The sequence below is a fragment of the Papio anubis genome, chromosome 1 (genome assembly GCF_008728515.1).
Source record: "Papio anubis isolate 15944 chromosome 1, Panubis1.0, whole genome shotgun sequence".
NCBI classification, from domain to species: domain Eukaryota; kingdom Metazoa; phylum Chordata; class Mammalia; order Primates; family Cercopithecidae; genus Papio; species Papio anubis.
This window is the reverse complement of record NC_044976.1, coordinates 125,670,659-125,689,432: the sequence shown is the minus strand read 5'-3', so window position 1 is coordinate 125,689,432 and position 18,774 is coordinate 125,670,659. Positions and strand designations below refer to the sequence as shown.

The 18,774-nt window shown below is 53.1% G+C and overlaps 2 protein-coding genes across 9 annotated transcripts in view; one reads left to right on the top strand and one right to left on the bottom strand.

The window, feature by feature from the left end:
* Nucleotides 1–105: 105 nt before the first annotated feature.
* On the bottom strand, nucleotides 106–18,345 carry DCST1 (DC-STAMP domain containing 1). The gene is given in 18 exon segments (XM_031653413.1): nucleotides 106–419; nucleotides 3,480–3,569; nucleotides 3,572–3,595; nucleotides 3,774–3,925; nucleotides 4,405–4,521; nucleotides 5,249–5,375; nucleotides 5,515–5,610; nucleotides 5,741–5,840; nucleotides 8,232–8,389; nucleotides 8,884–9,005; nucleotides 9,899–10,042; nucleotides 10,143–10,359; nucleotides 11,136–11,275; nucleotides 12,224–12,352; nucleotides 17,384–17,458; nucleotides 17,551–17,676; nucleotides 18,011–18,136; nucleotides 18,254–18,345. Coding segments are annotated over 17 exon segments (2,130 nt in total). The 5' UTR covers nucleotides 18,072–18,136; nucleotides 18,254–18,345; the 3' UTR covers nucleotides 106–167.
* Nucleotides 326–18,774, top strand: part of DCST2 (DC-STAMP domain containing 2) — a 34,083-nt gene continuing 15,634 nt past the window's right edge. For 3 of the 8 annotated variants that reach the window (XM_017947504.3, XM_003892736.3, XM_017947510.2), the window contains exon 1: nucleotides 18,332–18,673. In XM_017947504.3, the coding sequence (XP_017802993.2) occupies nucleotides 18,406–18,673 (268 nt within the window). In that variant the 5' untranslated portion in view covers nucleotides 18,332–18,405. The other 5 variants (XM_017947516.3, XM_021924474.2, XM_021924471.2 and 2 more) reach the window with 5 other exon arrangements.

The window sequence follows — 18,774 nt, the reverse complement described above, 5'->3', positions numbered from 1 at the left end:
TCTCTGCCAGCTGTGCGCGGCCTGGCTCTGGAGAAGTCGGGCGGACAGGCTCTCCCGACTGCAGGCGAGGCAGCGCGCGGCTCACCCCAGTCCCCGACCCACGTGAAGCGTACAGGGCATTTTATTAACCGGGAAGGACGGGGCGGAAGAGCGAGCAGGACGCCTCTTCACCCCGCGTAGGCAGTGTCGTCGTTGCTGTCACTAAAAGCGGAGGAGGAGAGCTCCTCGCGGGGCGTGCAGACCGGGCACCGCTGCCGCATGTCGTCCCAGCACGACCAGCAGTACACGGCCTCGCAGTCCAGCGTCGGGCACACGTAGGACTCGGGCGTCTTGGGTGCCTGGCACACCACGCAGCGCCGGCGCAGCCAGCGGCGCAGGAGCGGGCAGCCGCGGTGCAGGATATCCGCCAGCGGGTGGCGCTGTTGGAAGGTGGGCGTTAGCGCCAGCCGGGGAGCGAGGCGGGAAAGAAGGGGACCTGGACAGCGTTTCCTGACTGAAGTCGCCAGGCTTGACAATGCCTGCATCTTGGAGGAGGCTGGGTTGGACAAAGGAAACTCCTGGAGGGCTAGGGTGCCTCCCTCCCCAACTCTATGATAGAGAATGGGAGGATGCACCCTCCAGGCTCTCTCCGAGCAGATATCAGCCACAACTCTCATTTGCACTTTCCTGTAAATCATATTTGATTCTCACAGTGAGGCTGAGAAGTGAGCAGGCCAGATCGACTATCACTGTTGCTATCCCCACTTTACAGAGGAGAAAGGTGAAGTGACTCTTAAAGTCACACAGATAGTAAACAATCCAACTTGGCTGGACCCCAGGGACCCTAATTCCAAACAACAAACCTAGTTCACTATGCTCCCTGCCATCCCTCACGACATGTCTCCACACAGTTGTCAGGGATTCTTCACAAGCCACCTTACCCAGGAAGCAGCCACTCTTTGCCCAAGAAACTCCAGAGGCCCTGCTGCCTGCCAGACAGGCAGAAGAACTCCTGGGCTTGGCCTTCAGAGCCTTCCATCACCTGGTCCCTTTCTAGCATCTTTCCCACTTTAGCCCTCCCTGAGAGCTGTTCTCTTCTGAGCCAGTTTCTCCTGAGACTAGCCCTGGCACTTGGCATTCCCTTTGGATTCTGAGTCTTTGCACATTCTGCTTGGAATGGCTGTCCCGCACATTTCCATCTGTGCATTCACATTCAGTTTGCTTCACGACCCTGTCAAGGAATCCCAGCATGTTCTTTTTTGTTTTTTGGATTTCATTTTTTCATAACACATTCATTTGACCCCTATTGTGTGTCATGGGGGCTGGGGCTATCCAGGTACCAGGGAAAAAGCTAAGCAAACACAGTCTCACTTTTATGAACTTTGTTAGGACTGATTAAATAAGAATGGCTGCCACTCATTGTTTATAATATCAGGTCCTGTACTAAGATACTGTACGTAAATTATTTCAATTCTAAATTAGCCAGGCATGGTGGTGCGTGCCTGTAATCCCAGCTACTCAGGAAGCTGAGGCACAAGAATCGCTTGAACTGGGGAGGAGGAGGTTGCAGTGAGCCAAGATCATGCCACTGCACTCCAGCCTGGGCGACAGAGTGAGGCTTAGTCTCAAAAAAAAAAAAAAAAAAAAAAAAAGTGGTCACAGTGGCTCACGCCTGTAATCCCAGCACTTTGGGAGGCCGAGGCGGGCGGATCAGGAGGTCAGGAGATCGAGACCATCCTGGCTAACGCGGTGAAACCCTGTCTCTACTAAAAATATAAAAAATTAGCCGGGCATGGCAGCGGGCGCCTGTAGTCCCAGCTACTCGGGAGGTTGAGGCAGGAGAATGGCGTGAACCCGGGAGGTGGAGCTTGCAATGAGCCGAGATTGCACCACTGCACTCCAGCCTGGGTGACAGAGCAAGACTCTGTCTGAAAAAAAAAAAAAAAAAAAATTCAATTATCATATAAGGCAGATAGTGTTATTATCACCTCTTTTTCAGGTGAGAAAACTGATGCTTGGAGATGTGATCACTGCCCAGGGTCACAGAATGACAACATGCATGCATATGGAACTTGCTGCATGCCAGCACCATGTGAGTACAACTCATTTAATCCTTACAACAACCAGATGGAGTAGTTAACCCCATTTTACGGAAGGCAAAAGCAGGCACAGCAGTTAAGTCATGTGCTCAAGGTCACACCGGTGTCATAGTAATGAGGGAAGGAGCTGGGATTCACACTTAGGCCCTCTGGCACCGGAGTCCCACACCTGACCACCACTCTAGGCTGATCTCCAGTGAGCAGGCCTTACAGATCTCTCCAGTCTTGCCATTCTTCAGAGGGAGAAACTGAGGCTCAGTGAAGACCTTGGCCAAGGTGACACAACGTAATGAGGGAGTTTGGACTGGAGTCTGCTTCTTCAGATTCCATGTGCCTTACCATGTGCCCCTGCCTGAGGCCTTCTTGACTCCCAGCCCACCTGTCTCCTCCCATCCCCTGAACTGCACTGAGCTTCTGGTCTGCAGCCCTCTGGTAGAACCTATGGTTTTGCCTTGGGCCTCCTGTTTCTGTGCGGCCTTCTTGCTTTTCTTTGAGCAGACTATTAAATCTCATTCTCCTTTTCTGCCTGCTTCCTAATGGTCCACTGAGTGTCTTAGGCTGGGCTGAATCCTGGGGTTGAGAAATGGGCACAGCCCTGACCTTAGGAGCTGGATGGCTAGGGCCCTCAGCATGTGTTACATCAGATCTCACCAGGCTTGGCCGGGTGTGGTGGCTCACGCCTGTAATCCTAGCACTTTGGGAGGCTGAGGTGGGCAGATCACCTGAGGTCAGGAGTTTGAGACCAGCCTGGCCAACATGGTGAAACCCTGTCTCTACTAAAAATACAAAAAATTGGCCGGGCGCGGTGGCTCAAGCCTGTAATCCCAGCACTTTGGGAGGCGAGGCAGGCGGATCAGAGTCAGGAGATCCGAGACCATCCCTGGCCGACAGTGAAACCCGTCTCTACTAAACTCCTGAAAAGCTAGCGAGGCCGAGTGGCTGAGGCCTGTAGTCCCAGCTACTCGGAGGACGGGGCAGGAAGAATAAGTGAACTTTCCGGAGTAGGAGCCTGCAGTGAGCTGAGATCCGACCACTGCATTCCAGCCTAGGCTGACGAAGCCGAGACTCCGTCTCAAAAAAAAAAAAAAAAAAAAAAAATACAAAAAGTGGCTGGGAGTGGTGGCCTGTACCAGCAATCCTGGCTACTTGTGGAATGGGGGACTGAGACAGGAGAATCGCTTGAACCCGGGAGGCAGAGGTTGCAGTGAGCTGAGATCGTGCCACTGCACTCCAGCCTGGGTGACACAGTGAGATTCCATCTCAGAAAACAAAAAGAACTCACCAGGCTGGAGTAGGCCTGCGACCATTGGTGGGTGCTGGGTGGACTGAAGGGAGCTGCCCTTGCCCCACTGTACTTAAACCCAGCCAGGAGCGGGCAGCAGCACTCACGCCTGGACTTACTGGAGCCTTCTGCTGTCGCGCCCGTCTCAGGATAGCGGCCCTCCTGAGTTTGGTGAAGGCTGCTCTCTTCCTCAGTAGGTCATTGTAGAGAGGAACAGGATCCGCTTCTTCTCTCGCTGGGGGCAGGGAGGGGGTCAATGATATGACGAAATGAGGAAGGAAAACATCAAAGATAGGATGGTAAAGGGAAGCTAAGGTCGCGGCTAAGGAGAGTGCGTGTGTGTGTGTGTGTGTGTCGCGTCTTTAGCGGTCACCTTGCTTACTATGCAAGAATAATGTAAAGTGGAGAGTCACAGAGGCAAGCAAAGGGAAGTAGAAGGCTGCGATGACCCTCCGGAGTCGGTAGCCAAAAGCCTGTAACAGGCAGAGACACACTAACAGGCCAATTGGTAGTGCAGCTCTCCAGTAGGCCCTGGCATCCAGGCCCACAGGCTGGGGCAGGCAGGCTAGGGGAGGGGCAGACCAGGGGTCTGGTCAGGACCAGCCAAGGAGCAGGGCAGCCCTGGGTTGGACTTCCCATCCCAGTGGGAGGTGCGGGCAGGGCCTCTGATTCCCCTGGTCTCTTCCAGCCTGCCCCTCACTGCAGAACTGCCCTGTCAGTACTGTAGCCACTGGGCAAAATGTGGCACAGATCTTGCAAATCTCCATCTTGGCTGAACGTCCTGTTGGAGAGTGCTGCTCTGGAGGGCTGGGGCCCTCTAGCCCCAAGACCCTGGCCTCCAGACTCCTCTGACCCAAGCTTGTCATGCTCCCCTTATTCAAGCCTGCCCAGATGTGTTCCCTGCTCCAATTTCCCCAGCTCAAATGCTCCAACGCCCCTCTCTCCACACCTGAGGCCCAGGCCCCCAACTCTTTACCTTGGTGTCTTTTGACCCTTGCCCCACCGCCCTCAATTCCTCAGATCCAAACTTTCAGCATCACTCACGCATGTTGTTTGATTCCATCACTGTCTCTGAGGAGGTGTTTAGGGCCCCAATGGTTTTTCGAAGAAGCCGGGCTAGCATGGAGTCTCCCCCGACCTTCACCTCCAGTTTATGACTGCCTGCAGCCAGGAGGGTGGGTAGGGAAGTTAGGGCAGGTGGGGAAATCAGGAATGTGTTAAGGAGGTGGGACAGGATGTGGGGTGGATGTCAAGGAGGGGTCAAGACACAGAAATGCTTCTCAGCTGCCTGGGTCTTTCTGTCACTTCGATGAATCCTAACCCCTCCCTGCTCCCTGTTGTAAGTATAAAGGGGTAAAGAGCCCCCCTCCTCTGCTGTGAGAGCTGTCAGGTTGCAGGGCTGACATTTGACCTTGAGGAGGACAGGGAGGGGCTGAATCATAGAAAGGGGAAAAGAAGAGGCAGAAGGATGGCCGGCACGGTGGTGCACGCCTGTAATCCCAGCACTTTGGGTGGCCAAGGCAGGTGGATCAGTTGAGGTCAGGTCAGGAGTTCAAGACTAGCCTGGCCAACATGGTGAAACTCCATCTCTACTAAAAATAGAAAAATTAGCTGGCCATGGTGGCTTATACCTGTAATCTCAGCTACTTAAGAGGCTGAGGCAGGAGAATTGCTTGAATCTGGGAGGTGGAGATTGCAGTGAGCTGAGATCGTGCCATTGCACTCCTCCAGCCTGGGTGACAGAGCAAGACTCTTTGTCTCAGGAAAAAAAAAAAAGGCAGAAGGAGGAGGCACAGTTGGAAGAACGAGGGTGGAGTGCCTGTGCAGGCATTGGAGTTCTCCAGAGGGTGTCTCTTGGGCCTGGAATGTGTCTGGGGGATGGGCTCACTGCGGAAGGAGTACTGCAGGAAGGAGTGGTGGCGGATGGTGTCGAAGATGGAGTAGAGAGCCCAGTCCAAGCCGCATAGCACCACCAGCAGCAGCAGAATGGGCAGTGTCTCCAGGAGCTCCCTCACCTGGCCAAGGAGCAGGAGGGGCAGAGCTGGGCAGCGCCACCTGTCTGGGCACGGAGCACTCTCTGGTGCCTTTTACCCTCCACCCTCACCTTCAGGCCTGTCTTTGCACCCAGGAGCCCACACCCCATGCTGTCCTCACCATGTTGCTCATTTCTGAGGCCTGGATGGTGGGCTTGCAGGGGAAGATGACGGTTTTCTCCTCAGCTTTGCGGAGTGGCAGCAGAGTCCGTTTGCCCTGGAAAACAAATGTCCACACAGTTAGGAAGCCCAAGGGCCCTCTGCCCTTTCCCCCTCTGCCTTCCTGGAACATGAACCCACACAGGGCACATAGCAAGGCATCCCTGGGCAGTGCCACACCCACTCACCAGCTTCTTCCTGCGGTCATCGATCTGGCAGAAGTAGGTGCTGATGTAGATGTTGTCGAAACGAATGTCATGGTTATAGCTGTCCATGTAGGAGAAAGACCTGTGGGTGGATGGGTGGGGATGTCTCTGTCTCCTCCAGGTTCTCCTCATCCATCCCCAAACATGGGCTTCCTTGAGGCACAGTCTTTCAGCCAACCAGCCAGCATTCATTGAGCACCATCTATGTCCTAGGCACTGCTAGGCGATGGCGATAATAAGGAGAAGACTCTGTCCCTGCCTTCCAGTCGTGTAGAGGAAGATATCCCCCTACACGATGGGTGAGACATAGCAGAAGTGAGTAGGGGATGAGGTGGGGGCTTAGAGGAGGGCATGGCCAGCCTGTCTGGGAGGGAGCTGCATGTGTGCGTCTGAGATAGGGACAGGCATGCATCTTGCAGGATGAATATCGAGCAGAGTCACAGAGACAGAAAACTCCTGGAAGTTTCAGGAATCACCTAATCCACTGTGACTCACAAGTTCTTGCCTCTTGGCTTTGCCTGCAGCATATCTCCTGGAGGTGTGCTAGGGCAAAACTCATCCCAAACCACCATCTCTATCCTCCCCAATACACCCTGGCCCTCCCTGCCTACCCGTGAGCATGGTGCATGTGTGCATGGGTGCATGCCTGCATATATAGCTATCTCCCACGTATTTCCCAAAGCCCCACATAATGCTTCAGTTTGCTAAGGAAAAAATGTTAATTATTGCAAATGTGTTTAAAACTGTAAAAGTACATTAAATAAACTCTGTAAAGCGTGCAACATTAGTTTCAATGCTATTGCTTCTGGGGCCCTGTAAAAATCCACATCTTTGCCTTTAAAACTACTGTTAAGTGCAAAGACATACTGTGAGCGCCCTCTTGTGGAGAGGCTCACAGAGGCGGTGCCTGGGCTTCCTGAGCCAGGGCCTGCCCTCCCGCCAGCTGTCCTTTCAGTGCATGACCTCACCCAGCTTGAAAGCCTGGAAGTAGCTTTTGACTCTGTGTCTCCTTCCTTCCCTCCACAAGCTGGCTCTGATCCTCGCTGCACCTTTCCCTTTCCCCCTCCACCTCAAGCCATCTTCCTGCCATGCTTTACCCGGGCCAGGCTCCCTAACCTCTGACCCAGCCTGGCCTCCCTGCCTCCAGACTTCCTGAGGCCATCTTGCCATCACTGCCAGTTCCAGGTCTTCCTGCAGGGCTTTCTAGACTGTTCTGGTCATGCCCACTTCAGTCCTCCAGGCCAGCCTCTGCCCTCTATACCCCACGGATACCAGGAGCCTTACCCAAGGGACACCCTTCTTTCCTTGACCATCGCTCCCCATCTGCAGCCATTTGGAGCCCAGTTATGGCCCTTCTAGGGGCACCTTCTCAGCTCCCACACACATCCCAAAAGCCAATCCATAGAATGGCCCTTGAACCATCTCTGTCTTGTGGGTATCTCATCATCCCAACTAGACCATTAGCTTTTTTTTTTTTTTTTTTTTTTTTGATACAAGCTCTCACTCTGACACCAGGCTGGAATGCAGAATGGAGTGGCACAGTCACAGCTCACTGCGGCCTCGACCTCCCAGTGATTCTCCTGCCTCAGCCTCCCAAGTAGCTGGGACTACAGGCATGTGCCCCATACCCAGCTAATTTTGTTCATTTTTTGTAGAGACGAAGTCTCACTGTGTTACTCAGGCTGGTCTCAAACACCTCAACTCAAGCCATCCTCCCACCTCGGCCTCCCTAAATGTTGGGATTACAGGAGTGAGCCACCATGTCCGGTGACCATGAGCTTATTGAGGGCAGGAGTAGAGCTCCTTCATCTTTGTCTTCCCACAGGGCCCTAGATACACACATAGCCACTCACTTGCAGTCACTCTAGGCCCCCCACACAGGGGCAGACAGAGCAACAGTCCTGTGGCGGCCCTCACCTAAGCCCTGCCCATCTCAGGTGTTTAGGAGTAGAGATGGGAAATAGAAGGTCCAGAGACCAGCAGGGGAGCTAGAGCAGAGCAAGGCCCGGGGCAGTCCAGCTGGTCACTGGGCTGGGTGGGGTTGAGGACTTTCTTCTAAATGGAGGGAAAGTCGCTGCCAACGCAGCAGGCAGGAGAAAATGAAAGCAAAATGGAAAGATAAAAATGGCACAAAGTCAGAGCCAAGGGGAATATGAAGGGCAAGAAAAAATCAAAAGTCAAAGCTAAATGTAAAAAAAAAAAAAAAAATCAGTATTGGGATAAAGGCTGGAAGGAGGTGGATGAATGAAGATGGTTGGCCTTTTAAGGCAGTGGGAACATGGGTAATGTTCTTCTGACAAAATGTCCACATTTCCTTTAACTTTGTGTAAACAAACTTAATGAAGACAAAGGTAAATAATACTCAGATTCAGAGGTGGGAATAGGCACTAGGGTTCCATCCTTACAGCCTGCCTCAGGGCAGGGCTCTAGTTCTGGGCAGAGGAGGGCTGCTGTGGTGGGGACAATGGCTCACGTGTACAGGACCAGCAGGAAAGTGCAGGAGAGCAGCACGTGCAGCAGCCCCAGGGCCCACTCCAGCCGGGCCTCTTGGTGGTGCACGTAGTCCCGCACCTCAGTGCTCACTCGCTCCCAGCTCGCGTTGAGCCCCAGCACCCCAGCCTGCTTCTCTTCCTGGTGGAGGGCACATGAGCAAACTCAGCCTGCGGCTGCCTCGCCAGACCCAGGTCCCACCTCTTCATGCCATCTGTCCCCCAACACCCCACTTGTGTCTCCGGGACCCTTCCAGGACCTCCAGGAGTTGTCACTTCCTTCTGCTCACTACCCTCCTGGACACAGTCTTGCTCCCCTGCACCTACATCAGCTGACATCATCTCATATCTGGCTGATAGCTCCCGCCCCAGGCCAAGTCTGCACAAACCACAGGCTTGGCACTGTCCCTTCCTCACCACCTTTCCCCTCCCCTGCCCATCTTAGGTGTTCGGGGATGGAGATGAGAAACAGAGGGCCTCCTCAACAGCAGCGACATTCCCCTCCTTGTCCCCCTTCCTCACCCCTGGTCACCTCTTTCCTGTGCTCTCTCACTTGTCCTTTCTCTAGCCCTATTCCCTAATGCCCTCCTCCCACTCCCTATCTACCCCCCACCAACTCTCGCCCTTGCCTTCTACCTTGAAGTCAATATTGGCTGAAAATTCCCCATCCAGGTCACGAATAGACTGGTTGAGGGTGTCGTAGGTCTGCCCAAAGTTGCCTTCCACTGGGATGCGATTGCGGCACCAAACCTCCATCACTGGTGGACAGTGGGCGGGGTCAGGGGGCCTCCCTGGGCCTGTCCTCCAGGTGCAGGCCTGGCCTGCCTGTCCTTCTGTGGTCCTCCTCATCCTACTTTTTTGTCTCTCTGCCCATGGCTTGCTACCATACCAACACCGAGTCTTCCCCTCTCTGCTCTCTTTGGATTCTGCCTTCCAGGAACCAGGCCTGAGTTCCCCTATTTTTGTCAACCTATCCTCAACCATAACAAACATCAGTAAGGAGAGCCAGCATTTACAGAGCAGCTCCTCTGTGTGCCAGCTCTGCCACGGCCTTCACATATGTTAGCCCCGTAAATCCTCAAAAGCCCTTAATGTGGCTGGGTGCGATAGCTCACACCTGTAATCCCAGCACTTTGGGAGGCTGAGGTGGGTGGATCACCTGAGGTTAGCAGTTCAAGACCAGCTTGGTCAACATGGTGAAACCCCGTCTCTACTAAACATACAAAAATTAGCTGGGCGTGGTTGCGGCCACCTGTAATCCCAGCTACTTGGGAGGCTGAGCCAGGAGAATCGCTTGAATCCAGGAGGCAGAGGTTGCAATGAGCCGAGATCGTGCCACTGCACTCCAGTCTGGGTGACAAGAGTGAAACATCCCGTCTCACAAAAGAAAAAAAAAAAAAGCCCTTAATGCAAGAATTACTGTTATTCTGCCCATGCCCATCTTTCAGATGAAGAGCCACAGCTCACAGCTTTGCTGTAACTCACCCTGGGTCACAGAGCTATTCAGCAGATGGACTGGGCTCTAAGGATGCTGTGGCCTCAGGGCCAAAACCCTCCTCATCTGTTGCTTTCCTGCCTGTCACCTACCATGGGTCCCAAGGACTCAGCTCCCTACCCCTGATGCTCCCCACCCCTTTGCAACTGTGCAGACCCTTGGCAATGCCACAGAAGAACTTGAACTTCATAGGCAGGCAGAGCAGGTGGGTGAGGAGTGGGACCCAGATGTGCTTCATGCACTGTTCATGCTTGTGGTCAAACCAACGACGGCAGCTGAGTATGGCCTGGTTCACCACATCTGTAGGAAGGAGCAAGGGTGTCTGAGGTCCCCACATCTTGATCCACAACGCTGGCCCTGCATCCCACCCCACCCTCCACTCCCCAGGGATACCCCTCACAGGAGCAACGCAGCTTGGTCTTCAGCTCATACATCTTCTGTGTCGACAGGTGGAGGCTGGAGGCTGGGGCTTGGTGGGCCTCCCTGCCCTGGGCTGTCTCCCCTGAGTCCATGGCATCCTCAGGTGTGTAGCCTGTCTCGCTCTTCACCTGGGCATCCAGGTCCTCAAAGGTGGTGGAGATGTTCCGAGTCTCTGCTCTCAGCAATTCTTTGCTGCTCTGGGATTGGAGGTGGAGGGAGGAAAGGGCGAGGGCTGAGGCTTTAGAGCTTCTGCTGCCTGAGGGCCTGTCCTCCCCCAGTAGCCGAGTTTTGGGCTCTCACCTCAGGCTGGCAGGGAGCCTAGGCCCTGAGACACAGCCTCTCACCTCAAATTCCCAGCTGTCCATTGCCCTTGGGAGCTCCCTGCTCTCCGCAGCTGTCTTGTCTGATCCCACATGTCCTGGCTCTGCGTACCTCCGGGACTTTCAGCTCTTCTCGGTCCTCCCATCCCAGACCCTTCCTGGTCAGTGGTTCCCCAGGTCCTTAGGCCTTACCCTTCACCACTAATCTCTGAGATCATTATGCCATCTGAATGCCCCAACTTCCAAACCCCTCAGCCCCCATCTCCCCAACTCTCTAGCTCTCCAATTCTCTCAAACCCCAGTCTCCAGCCCTCCAATACCCAACTCTTGAATCCTCTTGTCTTCAAAACTTCTCAGCTACTTAAGGCCAAGGCCCTCAAATTTCCTAGATATTCTAGTTCAGCTGTCCAGAGTACTGACCACTCAAGTATTGGGAAATGTGTATAGAGCATGTCCCAATGGCTCAGGGGCTCTCCTGGCATTTAATGTCCCAGGACCAGGGCATATTCTGCAATGTTTGGGAATAGTTCTGCAAAAAATGCCAGTAGTATCCCCACTGGAGAACTGTAAATCCAGGGTGACAACTCCCAGCTCAAGTAAACTTGGCTCCAGGGAGAGGGACCCCCCAGGCCCTGCCTGTGCAGATTCCTGACCAGCAGGTCCTTGAACACGGCCCGTAAGGGGGCTGTGGAGACGCGCCAAGCCGCACGGGTGTTGTTGATCTGCAGCTCCACGGTGCAGCCCAGCGATGCGATCACGTCGTTGAGATTGTGCCGCAGATTGGCCACTGGCCCTGGAGAAAGAGGCCCTGGTGGGTCACCTCCCTGTATAACCAGCACTTTCTCAAACCCGCTCAGCTCCCCTCTGCACATGGTGCCCATCTCCTAGAACTATACAGTGGTGGGGCCGAGAAGCCTATGGAAGGTCATCTAGTTCAACCCTTGATTTTTTTCACCTTTTTTTCTTTTTTTTTTTTGAGACGGAGTCTCCCTCTGTCACCCAGGCTGGAGTGCAGTGACTCGATCTCTGCTCATTGCAACCTCCGCCTCCTGGGCTCAAGTGATTCTCCTACCTTAGCCTCCTGAGCAGCTGGGATTACAGGCATGTGCCACCGCACCTGGCTAATTTTGGGGGTATTTTTAGTAGAGACGGGGTTTAACCATGTTGGTCAGGCTGGTCTCAAACTCCTGACCTCATGATCTGCCTACCTTGGCCTCCCACAGTGCTGGGATTACAGGTGTGAGCTGCCGTGCCTGGCCTTTTTTTTTTTTTTTTTTTTTTTTTTGAGATGGAGTCTTGCTCTGTCACCCAGGCTGGAGTGCAATGGTGTGATCTCAGCTCACTGCAGGCTCCGCCTCCCAGGTTCAATCGATTCTCCTGTCTCAGCCTCCTGAATAGCTGGGACTATAGGTGTGCACCACACACCTGGTGAATTTTTGCATTTTTAGTAGAGATGGGGTTTCACCATGGCTGGTCTTGAACTCCTGACCTCAGGTGATCCACCCACCTCAGCCCCCCAAAGTGCTGGGATTACGGGCATGAACCACTGTGCCTGGCCAATTTTTTCACTCTTATAAACTTAGGAGGCCCAGATATGGGCAGGAGCTCCCTCAGGGACACAGCAAATTAGAGCAGCTGGGATGACACCCTTGCCTTTTCTCCTTCACCCAGCCTGGCTCCCATTGGATGGCCCACCCAGGGTCACTGCTTCAGTGTAACTCACTGGCCCCCACATACTCACCCACATAGATGGCAGCCAAGGCGTATCCCAGGACAAAGAGCCTGCCTTCCTTGCCCAGCATCTTGGGTACTAGCAGGAGGCTAGCACAGCGGATGTGAGGGGAGGTCCCCCAGCCCATGGCTCCCAAGCCTGTCAGGAGAGCCCAGGAGGTGGTGAGGCAAAGTGAGGAAGCTGCTTCCCTTCCTCTTGTTTACCAGAACACCCACCTGCAACACCCCATTCTGGAACCACCACCATCCTGCCCTTATCCCCATTTACACTGACTCTGATAGACCTGCTAGGCCGCTCATTCATTCATTCAGCAGCCACTCACAGAGTTCAGCTATGTGCCAGTCTCTGGAAGGGCATAGAGGGATGGCTAGAACTTAAAAAGCCACAAATGATTGACTTGTGTGTGTTTGTGTTAGGGAAAGGAGTCAAGGTTTTCTGGGCTACAGTCACACTGACCCTAGGTGTTGAGGGAGCAGAGAGAGCAAGAGAAAAACTCTGGAAACGCGCTCATGCTCAGAGTGGTCAGAAGAGAGATCAGAGCCCACCTCAGTACTCCCAGTGCTCAGATACCTACAGCACTCGCAGTCCCTGCCTCTAATTTTAGCCCTTAGTCATGTACTGCCTGGTATGTTTTAGCAGTTTCACATGTGTCTCCCTGTGGTCTCTGCAAGGAGACAGTGAACTTCTGGAAGCTCATAATCCAGAGAAAGAGACAGATGAGTAAACAAATGACTACAACACGATGTACTAAGTGCACAAGGGAGGTGCTTATAGAGCGCTGTGGGAGCCAAGGAGGGAGTAGGTATTTCTGCAGGGAGGGGTGGGGCTGAGAAGGCTGGACAAAGAGAGGATGTGTCAGCTGGGCCTGGAAGGTGAGTAAGTGTTGTTAGGAGGTGCAGATGGCATTCCAGGCCAAAGGAGCATTATAAGCTGGTCAGGGGAGCTAGAAGATTCCTGTGTTGATGGAGTGTTCACTCAATGATCGCCAAAGCAAATCCCAAATCCTTACACTTCCTCCATCTCCACTGTCCTGGTAGAGTCCCCATCATCTCTTACTGGGACTATAACCTAATGAATCTCCCTATGTCCTCTCTTGCTACCTTACACTTCAGTTTTTACAAGGCAGCCAGGGTGATCTTGCAAAAGCATAAATCAGATCATGTCCCTTCCCTGCTTCAAATCATTTGGTGGCTTTCTACCACTTTTGGTGTAAAATCTAAACTCCCTAACATGGTCTACCTAGCTTGTGATGTGGCTCCTGCCTGCTTCCTGATCTCATGCTATGCAGCCCTTCTCCCACCATGTCTACCCACACAGACCTTGTTGCTGCTCCTTGGACAAGCCAAGCTCATTCCTCCTCTCTGATCTTTGCCCTAGCTGTTCCCCCTGCCAGAAGCACTCTTCTCCCTGTTCTTCACATGGCTGGCTCCACCTAGTCATACAGGTTTGTGGCAAACCCTGTCGGGTGCCACCCCACAGTTTTTTTCTGCCTTCTTCCTTGCTAACACAACTTGGGTTTTTTGCAAGGGCAATAGCCTGGCCCTGCCCCAGCCCCTGAGGGATAAATCTGGATCTGTCCAAACCAATCATGGTAGAACAGGACATTGAAAGGGACTAGTTCTGTGGTCTTGGCCTTCTGGCCAAAGACTTGAGCTGAGGCCAATAGTTGACAAATAGTTGCCTTACGTTCTAATGAGAGCCCCATGGAGCTATGGGTGTCTTCTCTGAGCTCACCAAAAGAGCAAAACTTGATGTTTACTCCTGTATCCCACCCTGTCTATATAAAAAGACCAGCAATATGGACCAGGCATGGTGGCTCACACCTATAATCCCAGCACTTTGGGAGGCCAAGGCAGGTGGATCACTTGAGGTCAGGAGTTCGAGACCAGCCTGGCCAACATGGCTCTCTCAACTAAAAATACAAAATTTAGCCATGCATGGTGGCAGGTGCCTGTAGTCCCAGCTACTCAGGAAGTTGAGGCAGGAGAATTGCTTGAACCTGGGAGGCAGAGGTTGCAGTGAGCCGAGATCATGCCACTGCACTCTAGCCTGGGAGATAGAGCGAGACTCTGTCTTGGGAAAAAAAAAAAAAAATGACTGGCAATGTGGATTTCCTGGAAGGGGAGAAGAGTGGCTGGAATGGGCGGGCAGAGAGGGAGAGTCTGTGGAGAGGATGGGTGTCACATGTCAAGTGAGAGACTCCAGGAGTCCAACAGGCTTCAGGGACTGGTGATGCAGGAAGGGGAACCTGCCTGGTCTCTGTAGACTGGACTCCTGCTGAGTGCAGAGCCTCATGAGACCACTCCAGGGCTGCCTCATGAGACCACTCCAGGGCTGCCACCAGAACACAGAGTGGAGGGAGAGCTCCTGGGAGAGCTCAGCCTCTGCAATGCCTCTGTAGACCTCCCCTGGACGATGGGGGCATACAAGCATGGAGACTGGTATCTGCTTCTCATCAGGGCAGGAGAGAGGCAGCCATAAGGTGCCCTGCTTTTGACGGGGTGTGGTGGCTCATGCCTGTAATCCCAGCTCTTAGGGAGGCAGAGGCGGGAGGATAGCTTGAGCCCAGGGGTTTGAGACCTGCCTGGGCAATATAGCGAGACCCCATTCTCCACAAAAAGGAAGGTGTCCTGCTTTCTCTGCCTGGCAGGGCACGGACATGTGCACTTCCAGTCTGCTGGAGGGAGGGATCCAAAAAGCAAGAGGCTGTGGGTGGCCCCTGAAGGGGGGCTTCACTTGAGGTCAGCCAAAAGAACTGCCCTCTGCAGGAAACTGGGCACTGCTGAGGTCCACACACAGCCTCCAAGGAGATGATAATCAGGCCCACTGGGACAGCCAGGGTGTGAGTGCCTGCTACACACAGGCATCCAAGTGGAATTATAACAGCATTGGTGACTTAACGACTTTTGTCCCTTTTCCTCTAATTCTTCTAATCTCCCTTCTGACATCAGAAGAACCAGAAAGGGAAGGAAGTAGAGGAAAAAAAGGAAAGAGCAGGCCACGCCCCTTCTCCACTGTAGGACCTCATGCCAGGGAGCAGGCCTGAGCTGGGGGCCTAAGGGATGGGGAGGGCAAGATAAGGAGGGAAGATGCTTGAGAATGGATGAGGTTAAAAGTTTGATGTAGCCGAGCGCGGTGGCTCAAGCCTGTAATCCCAGCACTTTGGGAGGCCGAGATGGGCGGATCACAAGGTCAGGAGATCTAGACCATCCTGGCTAACACGGTGAAACCCCGTCTCTACTAAAAAATACAAAAAACTAGCCGGGCGAGGTGGTGGGCGCCTGTAGTCCCAGCTACTCGGGAGGCTGAGGCAGGAGAATGGCGTAAACCGGGGAGGCGGAGCTTGCAGTGAGCTGAGATCCGGCCACTGCACTCCAGCCCGGGTGACAGAGCAAGACTCTGTCTCAAAAAAAAAAAAAAAAAAGTTTGATGTAGAATGGACTGGACCTCTTTAATCCCTAAAAATAAGTCTTAATTGTTGAAGTAGGACTAGGTCTTCTAAAGAAATATAACTAGAAATCTAAGGGGCTGTGTGAAAGGTTATCAATGGAAAAAAACATGTTCGAATATAGTGGGTCAGAGAAAAAGTAGTCTCCTGTTGGTATCCAGCAGGATTAATTCAATAAACAGGTGATGAAATGCTAATTCCATTTCCCTTGCCTGGGACAGGTTCAGGAAAGGGCATGTGTTGCACGCAGTTCTGACCAAAGAGATGTGAGGAAGTCTACTGCGGGGATTATAGGCAAGTTTCCCTTGTTCCTAAAAAGGGACATGAGGAAAGGATGTTTCTTCCTCTTTTTTTTTTTTTTTTTTTTTGAGACAGAGTCTTTGTCACCTAGGTCATTTTCCTTTTTCCCTGGCCTCAAATCACACAGCCCAAGACAGTGAAGTTGGGCCTGGGATTGAACTTATATTCCTTTTTTTTTTTTTTTTTTTTTTTGAGATGGCCTTTCACTCTTGTCACCCAGGCTGGAGTGTGGTGGCATGATGATCTCCACTCACTGCAATCTCTGCCTCCTGGGTTCAAGCGATCCTCCTGCCTCAGCCTCCCAAGAAGCTGGAACTACAGGTGTGCACCACCACATCTGGCTAATTTTTGTATTTTTAGTGGAGACAAGGTTTCACCATGTTGGCCAGGCTGGTCTCAAACTCCTGACCTCAAGTGATCCACCCACCTCAGCCTCCCAAAGTTCTGGGATTACAGGCATGAGTCATCGTGCCTGACCTGTTTCTTCCTCTTTTTTTTTTTTTTTTTTTTTTCTGATCTTTGACATTGTTGTATAAAGATGTGATGCCAGAGTTGCTGCAGCTATCTTGTGACCTGAAGAGAAGTGGTCAATAGGCTGAAGATGGCAGAGAAAAGACAGAAGGAACCTGAGTCCTTCTTGAAGCTACTGAGCTGTTAAATTATCCAGACTGGGCTCGGCACGGTGGCTCACACCTGTAATCCCAGCACTTTGGGAGGCCAAGGCAGGTAGATCTTTTGAGGTCAGGAGTTTGAGACCTGCCTGACCAACATACTGAAACCCTGTCTCTACTAAAAAAATACAAAAATTAGCTGGGTATGGTGGCGGGTGCCTGTAATCCCAGCTACTTGGGAGGCTGAGCAGGAGAATGGCTTGAACCTGGGAGGTGGAGGTTGCAGTGAGCTAAGATTGAGCCACTGCACTCCAGCCTGGGCGACAGAGCAAGACTCCATCTCAAAACAAAAGCAAAAGCAAAAATAAACAAACAAAACCAAAGCAAAACGGCTCAATGCTTGTCATCCTTGTTCACTGCTAAATCCTCAGCAGATTCTCAGTAAGTGCTGAATGAATGAATGAATGAATGAATGAATGAATGAACTGAATTTCTTAGGAGGATCAGAAAACGAGGTCAGACAGGTCAGGAGAGATAAGAGTTTTGAAGGGTTATGGGGTGGGACTATATCATGTGGGTGATGGGGAGTCCCTCAGAATGGAGAGACTCCCTCAGGGCAAGGATGGTGTCTTCCTTCTTAAATTGGCGGCCTCTTCCCTCTGGACCTCCCCCTAAAGCCCAGGAGGAGGCTGAAGCCACAGGGGATGCTTGGGTACAGAAGAAACAAGCCCTGACTCCTTCCTGGGCATGCAGGAGGGTCCTGTGTTCCACAGGCCGCTTGAGTGTTCCTGGTCTTTGCCCAGCACTAACCCACCAAGCTGTACAAAAACATCATCTTCTGTTCTTCATAGATGTTCATGGGGTTCACCAGGAGCTGAAAGAGACCTAAGGGCACAGGGTCAAGCCAAGGGCCAAAAGATGGGTCCTAACCCTGGTGCAGCCTCTGCCCACCCCGGACTTTCTGCTTCCACACTCACCTATGGCCAGGAGCCCCCCAGCGCCTGCCCCCAGCAGGAAAGCAGTGACGGGAAACTCGCCCGGCTGGCGCCATAGGAACCGGCTACAGGAGACTGGCAGCCCCCAGCTCAGGAGCCTCTGCACCACTAAGAGGGGGACAGGGTAGCTCAACAGCCCACTCTTCTGCCCGGGATGGGGTTCATTAGGATTCAGGGCTTGCAGGTGGTTAGAGGCTGGGGGAACCTGGGATGTGGAACAGTAGGAACTTGGGGGACCCTGGAGGAGGATGAGGGAGCCTGAGGAAGTGGTATGGGTGTAAGGGATAGAAAAGGCAAGGGCTGGGCTGGGGGGCAGGGGGCACTAGACCAGAGAGGTGGAGGCTGGGACACCAAGTTGGGAGATAGTGTGCGGGAGTTCCAGGAGGAGAGATGGGATGAGAATGGAGGTCAAGGGATGCTGGGTCTCTGCTGAGTGACTCACTGGTATGAGGCTGTTTTCTTCTTTGCCTTCTTGCCCCACTCTGATGATGTTTAATGTCCATGAGTCTGTTTTGGGGAAGCACCACTCATCCCAAGTCTCCTGAAAGACCTCCTTGGACACAAGGTTCTGGTGAGAGAAGAGAGGCGCTGCCTGTCTCTTCTGCCTTACGGGAAGCCTAGACCTGATCTCTAGGCCTTTTCATCCTTCTGCTTCAAAAAGTGGGGAAGGAGATTAGAGACCTACCTATCCCCTCTCCAGTCCTCGGAACTGGGTCAGGGATTCCAAGACACATGCAGTGAAAGCCCTTGGAACCTTAGAACACGGTGAGAAATTCCAGGAGCACGGAAGTCAGCGGGCATCTCCTGGAGACAGGCAGACATTTGGCCTCAGCGGCCATGCCCAAAGTCATGAAGGATGTTGTGCACCCCTTCAGGGGAGAGGAGCCTAGCATGGCGAGAGCTGTGGTTCGCAGCGTGGGAGGCTTTACCCTGGGCTTGTCTTTGGCCACGGCCTATGGGCTTCTGGAGCTACTGGTGGAAGGGCACAGCCCCTGGGGCTGCCTGGTGGGCACCCTCACTTTGGCCGCCTTCCTTAGCCTGGGCATGGGATTCTCCCGCCAGGTCCGAGCCACTGTCCTCCTGCTGCTGCCCCAGGCCTTCTCCAGTGAGCTTGGCACCCAGGGCTAGGGGGCAGGTCCTGGAGCCGGTGCTGGGGCAGGAGAGATACTATGGGAGAGGCAGAGGTTAAGGGAAATATTCTGAAGG